Below are 12,142 nucleotides of genomic sequence, written 5' to 3'. Positions count from 1 at the left end.
ACCTATAGATGTAGAAATATGTCATTTAAGTAATCATCTTATGTGTCAAGGGAGCAAAAGCAGGGTAGTCTTCTTTGTGACACCGAATCAATTACAGCAATTGTGATGAAAGTCTGCACTGCATAAAGCCATGAAATCTAGACATTCAATTAGGACAATAGAGCCAACTCAGAGACTTTCCCAAAATTTAGAAATAATAAATAAAATAAAGTTCAATATACAGCCAAGCTCACAAGAAAGAAAAAAAATCCCAGGTATCAGAAACAAAAAAGAACTAAAATCCAGGACTAAAATCCTAACTGAAATCTAGGAATACTGTTAATCCCAAGGAAATCTTGGAAGCAAGGTAGATTTGTTTACATGTCATGGTAACAGACCCTAGAGTCTAGGAGCTTAAGGATGACTATTTATGCTGGTATAGAGGACAAGTCTTTGGGTCTGCTTGAGAGGGGAAGTTAGAATAGCATGTCTGCAACAGCCAGGGCCTTAATGGGCTATTCTTTCAGAGAACTTGAATGGCTCTCACTGACTCAGGGAGGAAGATAAAAAAAATCTCCCATAAGAAACCAAAACCTTGGGGACTTCCCTGGCCATCCAGTGGTTAAGACTCCGTGCTTCCAATGCAGGGAAGGCGGGTTTGGTCCCTGGTCGGGGAACTAGGATCTCACATGCCGTGCATGCAGCTAAAAAAATTAAAAAAATAAAAGAAAAGAAACCAAAACCTCAAGTCAATACAGCACATGCATTTGTAAGCCAAATGTATGTTACAACACAATATAAAAATGTACTAGAGAAATTTAACATAGAAACTTTGGGGAGTACTCACTGAAGAATCATATCAAGAACTTCTAAAACATTTTTAATTGCCTAGCTAAACATACTATTAAACAAGAACCTTAGAGGAATGGGAAAATCACAATTGACCAAACAGTCTCAGTATGTTTCTGATAATGAATAATAATATTAAGATATTAGTACTTAATATATCAGCTTACCTTAAAATATTTTTAAGGCCAAGCACAATTGGTATGAAACAAAGTGTTATATGAGACTAAAGACTAGACTCCAAAGCCAATTGTGTTTTACTACTTTCCTGAATCATTTTATAATCCTCACACTCTGACATACTAAAAATATAATGAATGCTTGTTTTTTATTAGAGTAAAGTTTGAAAATAATTTTAAATAAATGCTGATAGAGAATGAAAAACCATATAGGAGAAAGTAAACAGTGATTTTAAAAGAGATTTAGCCTTATTCAATATGTACATTTTTGGCAGAGGTAGAAAATCCAATTCAAGTTCAGACTGTCAGCTTTTCTCTTTTGTACTATTTCTAGTTTTTCATTCTTCTTAGAATTATGAAATGGTTTGCTATGTAAACTTATTTTAAAAGCTAAATAAGCATTTTTGAACCCCCAAATACACACTTACCTGTAAAATTTGAGAAAATGCCAATTTTGTGTAAAAACTTTCTTCTTATTCTAAAATATTTTACAAAACATTGACTCAACAAACACTATCAGTATAACAAAACTGGTATTTCAATTAATGATAGTCTTTAATGTGATTGTTTGTTGCTTTCTTTTACTCCAAATTTCTAATAATACAATACAAAAATTGAGGTAACTTCAGTAAAACCTAACCTAAAGTAAATTGCAAAAATATAAAAATGCCTGAGTGATGTTTGAGCAACAAATGTCACTCTCATTATAACAATTAGAAGAACTCATATATTTAAGGGAAGAAAAGAAGGAAGGGAGGGAGGGAGAGAGGGAGGAGGAGAGAGAGAGAAAGAAAGAGAGGAAGAAAAGAAAGGCATAAAACAAGGCTTCCCAAGCTTCACTGTAGATTAGAATCACATTTGAGCTTTATAAAAATTCAAGTAATAAGTGTTACTAAACAAATGACTCTGTAGAAAGGGGACCTTAGAATCTGCTCTTTTAGCCATTACATAGGTAATTCTAATGCCTATTGAGATTTTAATGCTATTGGACTACACATAATTCCTTCAATTTCTCATATTCTATTATTTCAATTGCAAGCTGGTTTTGATTTTCACTCATCTACTGAAACTGCTATTCAGTGATATACCACATGTCAATCCTAAGAAACATTTTCCTTTATTATATTTATAAGTATTGCCATTAAGTCCTTTTTGCCTTATTTGGCATTATTTAACCCTCTTGAAATTATTAAGCCATTGGTCTCTGTGACATTGCATTTTCTTTATTCCCCTTGAATATTTCCAATGGTTCCTTCTCTCTTACCTTTTGAACATTTTCCTTCCTTTACTTAGATGTTTGTGCTTTCCAGAGAACTATCTTCTCACTGTATTTATTCTCATCTACTTACATGATTCAGTTACACCAACATACCAACAACTCCCAACCACAGATTTCCTCTCATGGATTTCAAACACATATTTACCAACTGCTGGAACTACTTATGTAGATTTGCCTCAAACTCAAAATGTCCTGAAAGTGAACCAATGATCTTTCTCCTTAAACCAGTTTGACTTCATTTATTTTCATCCTGAACTTCACGTGTCATCCTCTTCCCAGTCATTCAAGGGAGATAATGAAAGTGTTCCTGGACTATTTGTCTCTTCATTTATCTTACTCCCTATATATTTCTTGGGCCAATATCCTTCTTCTCATTGCTATGATTAAGTTCTGATTCAGATTTCTCCAGCTCTTACCTTCAGTATGCAATATCGTCCTATTTTTCCCTCTTGCAACTCGCACTTACTTAAATCCAACCTTTGCAGAATCACCAGAATACCCTACTAATGTACATCTTTATGTCAATCCTTTGCTAGAAAACACCCAGGATAGAGCACAAGCTCCTTAATACAACATACAGACCATGTTAATTTGTGTTTAGTACTTTGGGTTAATTTCCACTTTCTCTAACCTCTTCTCCTACTACTCCCATTCTTGGATTTTTCACTCTAATAACACAAAACTCTGGTGGCCCAAAACCTCACTCCTTGACTCATTTTTTTTTTTCCTTTTCACATTTCATAATCAAGCCATCAGCAATTCTGGACAACTCCACTATCACAGTTTTACTAGAACCAGTCACTTCTCATCACTTCACCAGTACTGTCACTGCCACTAACTACCATTCTAGTGCAGATCATTTGTATATTTCATGGCTATTTTGAAAATAGCCGCTTAGACTAGGGGACATTATTCTTCCTGCTTCCACTTCTCCTGGTCCCTGCTTTGTCCTCACACTGTCTCGTCTCTAACCAGTAGTCAGAGAGAGTTTTTAAAATATAAATTCAGACATCTTTCTCACCCCTGCCACTCTCTAGCTCTCTTACATGCTTTAGTTTTCTTCACAGCACTTATTACCACTTGACAAATACTTGTTTGTGTATGCTTGTACTTTCCACTATAATGTAAGCTCTATGAGAACACAGACTTTTTTTCCACTTAGAACATTCCTGGCCCATCAAGACCCACAAATAGTATTTGTTGAATAAATGAATGCAGCTCAGGCATTTCTTAACTTAAGAAGTTTTTGCTGATCAATATGATGGCTTAAGTGCCCTTCTCCATTATCTTCTTTACAGTAGAGTATACATCTCCATTTCTTTATTCCACATTGTTTCATAGGTTTGGGTAAATCTTTCCCATTAGACTGATCTTTGAGAATGCAAAACTGTCTCTCTCATCTTTTTAATTTCAGTGCTATCATAGGGTCAGGCATCTAAAACACATTCAACAAACATTAGAACTGAATGAATGAGTGCATGGATGAATAGATAAAGGCTGAGCATCCTTAAAAAATATTTCAGATCTTCAGGTAGCCATTAAGAGCAATAGTTCTTTGAACATAAAATACAAAATGATATAGACATCTGGATCAAATACAGATGAGCTTGCATCCTATCTAATACATAGTAAAAGCTTTGTTGTTTGAGTTTTTCAGTAAAATAATCTGTCTTTCAACAATTGAATTTTGTGTATTTTCAGAGATCGTCTATAGCTGGGTATTTAACGAGTTCCCTTCCTTTGTGGCGGAAGACAGCAGGCGGTTCATTTCCCAGGAGACAGGCAACCTTTATATTTCTAAAGTCCAAACATCAGATGTTGGCAGCTATATTTGTCTGGTGAAAAACACAGTGACGAACGCTCGAGTACTTAGTCCTCCAACACCACTCACTCTCCGTAATGATGGTAAGTTGCATGGACTGGATTGAAATGGTCAGCCACCTCAAATGTGAAAAATTGAGTATAATCTGCAAAAATACTGAATCACTATGCTGTACATCTGAAACTAATACAATATTGTAAATCAACTGTACTTCAATACAAAAAGACCTAAAAAAAAGATGTATTAGTGTTCTTCTAAGCACTTAAACCCAGCACAAATAAAATAAAAAGGCATTTGACATATTTAAAAACTCTACACTTTTAGTCTAAGATCATGCATACCTTAGAATAAAATTTTTGACATAGGAAAGTGATGATCTATAGCTAAGAAATATTAACCTTAACACTACACTAATGCCAAAAAGGGAGAGGGATTCCAAAAGGGCGAACTGTAATAAAGACTCCACAGTTCATTTTTTGCTCTTTAGGGTCTCTATATAACATATGTGTATGAATTGCAAGTATTTTACAGGTTCATTTTTCATCACTTTTTAATTTTAGCTACCTTCAAATTGAATGTTCAGCTGTTAATACTTCATGGCATAGTTATAATTGTTATTATTACTTTTCCAATAATAGGAGAAGTTGGAACTTTAACTTTTAAGTGCAATTCAGGCAGAAATGATGATTCTATAAGTATATATATTGCCATCTATCAAAAGTATCTTCAAATTTAGAAACCTGATTTGTAGTTATAGACATTTACAGTTAAGCATTACATTAAAGAAGTCAAGTGCTATATTACAATTGATATATGATATATGGCTTGCTCTGTCATGCAATAAAAAAGCTATGAAGGTATTATTGAGAAGTGAGCTCGAGAATCCTGATGGATTGTGAAGCTTAAAAAATAATCTATTTCAACACTAGTCTTTTATATGCTTAGTTTTAGAATATATGCTGCAGAGTGTATAGCCAGAGTTATATATATATATATATATATATATATATATATATATATATATATATATATATATATATATATATAACGTTTGTAATAATCATATAATCCTATCAGGTAGAGAGTAAAAATGCAATATATATTTCAGAGATGAGGAAGTCAATTTGAAAGAGATGAAGGGACCTCCAAAGGTCACACTGCTAGGTAATGGCATGGAGGAATAAATGGGAGACAAGGATGAAAAATGGGAAACCAATTTAGAGGCTACTGAAACTAACCAGCCAAGAGGTGAGGAGGGACAGAATGAAAGCAGTGGTAATAGCCCTGAAGTGTAGAAAACATGCCTGGGATATTAAGAAGGTAGAATTATCAGAATGTGATGATTAAACATGAGGCTCTGGAGTAAGAGAAAGCTTTCTCATAGTTCAACGAATAGGTGATGATTTTTTTCATGAAAAGAGATAAGACAGATGAAAAAATAGACTGAGAAATTGGTGAATGTGACAAATTCAGTTTTGGCTATGTTGAGATAAGATATCCATGGGAAATCTATGTGGAAATATGCAGTAGGCAACTGATACATATTCCTAATATGCACAAGAGAGGACTGGGTTAGAGAAAGAGATTTAAGTGTTATCATTGTGTATTCCATCAATACAGTTAAAGCTATGATTGTGGGTATATTATGCCAACTTCAAGATTATATAAGAATGTCTATAGGGTGAAAAGAATAAAGGAAAATAGATATGCATTTAGAAAACTTACCTAGTTAATAATTTAGAATTGAGGTGATTTTCTATAAGCCATTTTCATAAAGTTTCTGAGTATTTTCTCATTAATTCCACAAGAATTTGAAGCATCTTTGTTTGAAAATTGTAACATTTTGCTGACTAGTTCCATTTACAACATCCATTTATGTAATAATACCATACATTCAGATAGTGCCTGAGGTTGAGTAGGCTATTCTGCCTTCTTTTCATGCACCAAACCTAAACATTACATTGACCTTCACAAGGGAGAGGAACACATGTAAAGTAAGAATCCAAAAATTGACACTACCTTCACTGGTGATTTAAAAGCTCAGGACCCATGTTCAACAGTCTCTTGCACTTCTTTAATTTCATGGCCCAAATGTATCACTTAACTTTACCTTATACCTTCCATAGTCAAACATTTCAGGAATAATTAGAGTAATTTGTTTGCAGCTATTTAAACTCCTTTGCCCTTTTGATTCTATTGCTCTTCCTGGGCAAAACCCCACTCCCAATGAACTCACTATACCCTTAATTTGTGACTGCCTTGGAATCTGAAAGCTGCTAGAGAGTTACACCTGCCAGGGATTCATGATCAACAACTTCAATATTGCCACTCAATCCTAGTAAGTTTCTGTGGATGGTTAATTTGTAACTGTCCCAAAGGTTTTTGGAATCTTCTCTGCTTTTCTCAAACTAGACAGCCTCCCTCCTTCCCCACTGCTTTACAAAAACTATTTAAGTATCAAATTTACTTTCCTACTAACGGAATTTCAAATCTAACTATTGATACATCTTCATCCATACAGTTCTTCCCTTATGTAATTTCAGTAGAGATACTCTACTGTCCCTCCTACTATTAAAACCAATCCCTCCATCCTTGACTGCTGATTTTCACTCCCACTGGCCTTTTCAGAACATCACACTGTTAGTCATTGTTTCTTAGGTAACCAATACTGTGTCACTAAACTAATAAATATTTTTAGTCATGTTAATTGAATTTACTGAAGCAGTTGAAACTGTTAACTTATTTTTATTTTACAAACATCTATATTTTCAAAAAATCATTATCTGTGCAGTACTATATGAAAGGTCCAATAAAGAAATGGACACAAAATAAAACAGTTATTTTAAAGTTAACATTTAAGTTAAAAAGAAACAGGTGGAAAACACCTGATAAATTTCAATTACATCATTCAATGACAGCCTTACTTAAGATTTTGTGAGAGAAGTTAGAAAATTCATATTTCTTCTTTCTGTAAATTATCTGAGATTATTGTTTTCTTGGTGATTGTCTACTAATTTTTACTTTGTATCATAGTGATACACCCTTATCAAAGGAATGTAGTGGTTTATAAGTGCTGGTAAGAAGGGGAAAGAAAAAGCAAACCCACACACCTCCCTTCCATCCAATCCTACTTCCTAAAGCTAACTTTTTAATTTCTCCTATTTTTCTTCATGAAGTTCTCATATAATGCTAGGAAATATCTGTGCTTCTTGTTTAATCAAGTTTAGACAATAACTCATATAATGTACATCTGCTTCTTCTATCCTCCCCTCTTTTATAGTTAAATAATATTTTTCTGTTGTTTCCTTTTTAACCTTGACAATGTGCTTAAATCTCTATTATCCTTTTAACTCTTGAAAATAATTCTTGACTTTCTATTATATAAAGTGATAGTTTTATTCCTACTTTTTCCTTTACCTTTCCTACACTACTTTTAGGTCCTTTTGTCTTCCACTTTTACTCTGACATTCTCTCCTGCAAATGCAACCAAGTGTTCTAAACTTTCCCATAGACTAACTGTAAAAGCTTAAAATAAATAGATGTTAATAAATAAATAGATATATAATTGTCATTCAATACATACTGTTACAGATTTTTAAGCTATTTGTAGATATGTGTGCTCTACTATACGTGCTTTTCATAAGTGAAATTTTGAATATAACAAGAAAATAATATTGTGATACAGTTTGGATGTAATTTCTCTTAAAATTTTGCTCTATAAATACAATTCATAGTTTCAATAATAGTGTTGAAATATGAACATGAGTCATCACAATGCAAATGATAAATGAAACCATTATTGTGGTTAAGAAAGCCCACGAAATGCGTGTGAAAGAGAAGTGAGCTTAGAGCCAAGCCTTGAGTAGTCCAAATTGCTTTGGAAAGGTTAAAAATGACAACCCTATGAAGGATAATGAGAAGGAGAAGTCAGAGAGATAATAGGGAAAACAATAGTGTAGTATCAAGGAAGCCAAGAAAAATGAGTATTTCAACAAGAAGTGGGCGTGCAGCTCAAGATGGTGGACTGGGTGTCTGTATTTGTCTCCTGTCTCCCTTATGAGACCCTGTAAGAAGAAATTCGTATCATCAATGAGTAGAGGAAGCATTTCATTAACAAATGAGACACTTTGATATATTTCTGGAACAATAAGGAAGGATGTGAGTTTAAGGATTAAACAGGCAGATTAACTAAAACCTGGAATAACGTTTAAGGGATCTAAAGAAAGGGCTAAAAACCATGTGCCCAGTGGAAGCCTGTAAAAGCTCTGAAATCACAGTTAGCTAAGGGTGGGCATAAGAAATGGGGCCAAAGGGGGACTGAAAGTATATACGTTGAGGGCCTGTTTCAGTGAAATATTGTAATCCATTCTCTTCCCTGTCCTTACATGCAAAAAGACCAAAGGGCTCTTAACAACTCTCTTAACAACATGAGTGAACTTTCTCTGGAAAGCTAAAGTTCTTAATGTGAATAGTGGCACAGAATGCAAAACCTTCTCGTTCTGGCACATGAGTTTCCGCAGCCTGACAGCCAGTTCCTTGCCCGCACATCAAAGCAAAGCTGACTGTCCACCCACCTCTCCCAGCCACCCACATGCTCACCTCAGAAGGGAACCAATTCTACAGAATTGGGAAACACAGAGCAATGTCCAAGCCTCTCAGACTTAATGTTTATATGCAATGCTAAATTAACAGTTTCTATTAAAAATTACTGAGCTTACTGAATGGTTATAGAATTTATATCAAGATAATATGCAAAAAGCAGGAAAATTTAAATTATTCTAGAAAGACATCAATTAGGCTAGAATTGTTCTTAATTCAAAAAACTTCTATATTACTATGTGATCTCTCTTCAAAAAAAAAAAAATTGAAGACTATGTTTATAGGAAGGACATATTCTTGAATGCTTTCCCAAGTAGGTGGCTTATATTAAACACTTAGTCTGAAAATAAAAATAGAATATTATTGTGGATGATTCCATTATTTGCATCACAGTCAGCAACAATTCCTGCTGGGTTTTACAAACCTCTCATTGCAGAGACAGGCAATATAATGGATATTTCTGCAAACTTGACAAACACCTCTGCAGGGGTTTGAATATAAAAGTTACGTTTAATCTGCTGTGAACATAGAGTTAGCTATAAAAATCATTTCGGAATATTGTGTTTTTACACTTCTTTGAAAAAAAGTAGGCCTTTCTCAAAATAACAGAGGCTATATACATAGGCAAATTATTTCCCTTCAAGGACAAATAAAATTTTACTTTATAAACTATTGGAAAATGTCTTGGCTTGGATCTTCTTAAAGCAAAGCTTGAAACAAAATTCGCTTGTAGGTAGTTTATTTGAAGTTTATCACAGAGAGCAGGAGTGTAGAATGGGGTGGGTTTGAGGAATGAACTAGTGAAAAGGGAGGTTGCATTATGGAGATGACCACCTCTACAGGCAGGTGGAGCTTGGTCGCACAGGACCAGAGCCTTATGAAATGCATTCAGAATAATCTCCTTGGCAGACATATCAATGGGCTTCCATCCCTGAGGGTGACTCCACAGGCAGTTAACTCCCGTGCATTTACAGGATGCCCTCAAGTTGCAGCTGAATGAAACTGGTTGCACCTACGCAGGCCTGGTTGCAGCAGTCATTGCAGGAGTAAAAATTCTGGCCAAGATCATTCAAACACACAAAAGTTGTCCAAAATAAAGAGCGGGGAGCTTTAGAAGATTGGAAGTACATGAGTGACGTGATCAGATTTTCCTCTGCCGGCACTGTGAAAAACTATCTTCACACATTTACAAATGTATATTGCATACCTGCTATGTGTCAGATAATCCATTAAGTAGTGAGGATATAATGGAGGGCAAAACAAATGCTATAATTGTCCTTAGGTACCTTACAATATAATACAAGGGAAGATATTACCCTAAAAACTGAGTGCAACCAAGCATCCTAGGGTCTGCCTGTCCAGTGCCCCATGGAGCCAATCTCACAGGTCATTGTGTTGTAAACAAAACAAACAAATCTAGCTCCAAAACTATTATAGGTAATACAGAATTTTACTAATAGTTTGGAGAGTAATGAACATGGAGGCAGCATTCTGCAAAACAGCAAAATTTATTAAACACCCCACTTTAACAACTTCTCTCTTTTGCTAAGTTTTTATTCCTACAACTCTATATCTCTCCCTCGACACACCTCTGCCTCTCCTTCAACACTACTGTCTTGGTCTCCCTTCAAGGTCTCACTATCTTGGTCTGATGCATGGCAAGTTCATACTTTCATTTCTGCTCTCATTAGAATTCTCAGCCCAATTCTGAAGACTTTTTATTTTATTTTATTTTATTTTTATTCAATCAACATTTATAATGAATTGGTACATGTGAGGCATTGTTCTAAAAACTTTACAAGTATTAAAGTGAAAGGATGGAAAACATAGAAACAAATATGAACTAAAAAACAAAAGAAGTTTAAATTGGTCTATGAATATAATACAAGATATTAAATGCATCTCTAGGGACAGAATATAACATTACATTCTGATAATAGGTTCAGGTCTTAAAGGAGATAGAGCAAAGCGTTTTCCCACAATCCACTGTGTACAGCACCAGGCTCCTCACTCCTCTTCTGGTCCAGATGGGACCTTCTCCTGTAAGATCTCACTCCTTCCTAAGGCAGCATTTTTTCAGACCCTTCTCTAGGGCTATATTGGCTCCAAAGTGACACAGAGAGGATAATAAAAAAAGAAAAGAAAGAAAAATAAAAAAGGAAAAGAAAGAAAATAAAAACAGTCCTTGGGTCCCTTTACCATCCCTGGAGTTGTATAGCGTAGGAGCAAGAAAAAGAATTGAGGAAGTAACTTGGATAATGAATGGGAATAGATTCAGAATGCATGCAGAAAGATTGACTTTGTTAGAGAATTCATCAGTTGTCACTGTGGGGAGAAAAGTAAAAAAGACTATAGATGCAGATAACCTAATATTTGGTGGTGGCATTTATTTTAAATGAACTACAGTCAAAGTCACCAGCTAAGAATGTATATGTAGGCAACAAGTTTATTTTTAAACCAAGAATTGTGTCGAGGGAATTATGCACATAATCACATACTTACATAATTTATGAATCAACCTCATTAATTCACTACTGAATAAGACAGGTCCTAAGAGCAATGGAAGAATATAAAAGATGGTATACCCTTGAAGATTGTGGTGGGTTGAATAATGACCCCAAGTTGTCCATATCTTAATTCCTGGACACTTTGAATGTTACCTTATACAGTAAACGGATTTTTGCAGATGAGGTTAAGGATCTTAATACAAGGGCACAGAAAACGAATACAAACATCAAAGAGAAATCTGAAGCAATTCATTTTTCTTACTTATCTTTTGGAATATTCATGGCTATTCTAGCAGTGTATTGGAACTGGCTTGTTCCTGTTTGCAAGAGTTGGTTGTGCATCTCTTCACGTCTTGGTAGCTTGAGATCAACCATGATGGGAGTATCTACAACGTGAAAAGTAGCAATGGCTACATATCAGAATTCTCACTGTCCTCCAACCCCAGAGAACTGGCTGTTAAACAGCATTCTGCTGGTAATTCAGCACGTAAGATCACAGTCACTGAATCAAAAATAACAACGTTTGATGGAATAAACATCAATTAAAATGTATCCCTGTTCTGCTCCAATCCTCTCTGTTTGCTTTGCTCCAGGTAAAGTACAGACAGAATGGATCCTGTGCTACTTTCTCTATCTGGTACCTGAATTAGTTTTCCCAAGCAAACAGTGAGATGCAGCAAAGTCATTCTTATTTCCTGATCAGTTTATCACAGGAAATATGGCAATTGGAATGACCTTGAGTATTCTTAGATTTCCCTTTTCTCCTCTAAACTTTGTAGTGGGTATTAAATGTTCTACCCTAAACCCAGGAGACTTTTTCTTCTTTTAATCTTTGTTCAGAATTTTCAATTTATAGATAGTTCCAAAGGAACTGGTAAAGCTTGTGAAAGAAAATTCCTACTAGTGTATATTTATCTATGTGAAAGAAGCT

The 12,142-nt window shown here is 34.8% G+C and overlaps 1 protein-coding gene across 3 annotated transcripts in view; it reads left to right on the top strand.

Moving 5' to 3' along the window:
- The window catches only part of CNTN5 (contactin 5), a gene marked incomplete at both ends in the record, with an annotated part of 849,213 nt that overhangs the window by 409,053 nt on the left and 428,018 nt on the right, over nt 1–12,142 (top strand). For all 3 annotated transcript variants that reach the window (XM_081239350.1, XM_081239349.1, XM_081239348.1), the window contains one exon: nt 3,985–4,188. In XM_081239350.1, the coding sequence (XP_081095476.1) occupies nt 3,985–4,188 (204 nt within the window). The remainder of the gene's footprint in view (nt 1–3,984; nt 4,189–12,142) is intronic.

The sequence above is a fragment of the Mesoplodon bidens genome (genome assembly GCF_964165515.1).
Source record: "Mesoplodon bidens genome assembly, chromosome: 7".
Lineage (NCBI taxonomy): Eukaryota > Metazoa > Chordata > Mammalia > Artiodactyla > Ziphiidae > Mesoplodon > Mesoplodon bidens.
This window is presented reverse-complemented; position numbering and strand designations above follow the sequence as displayed.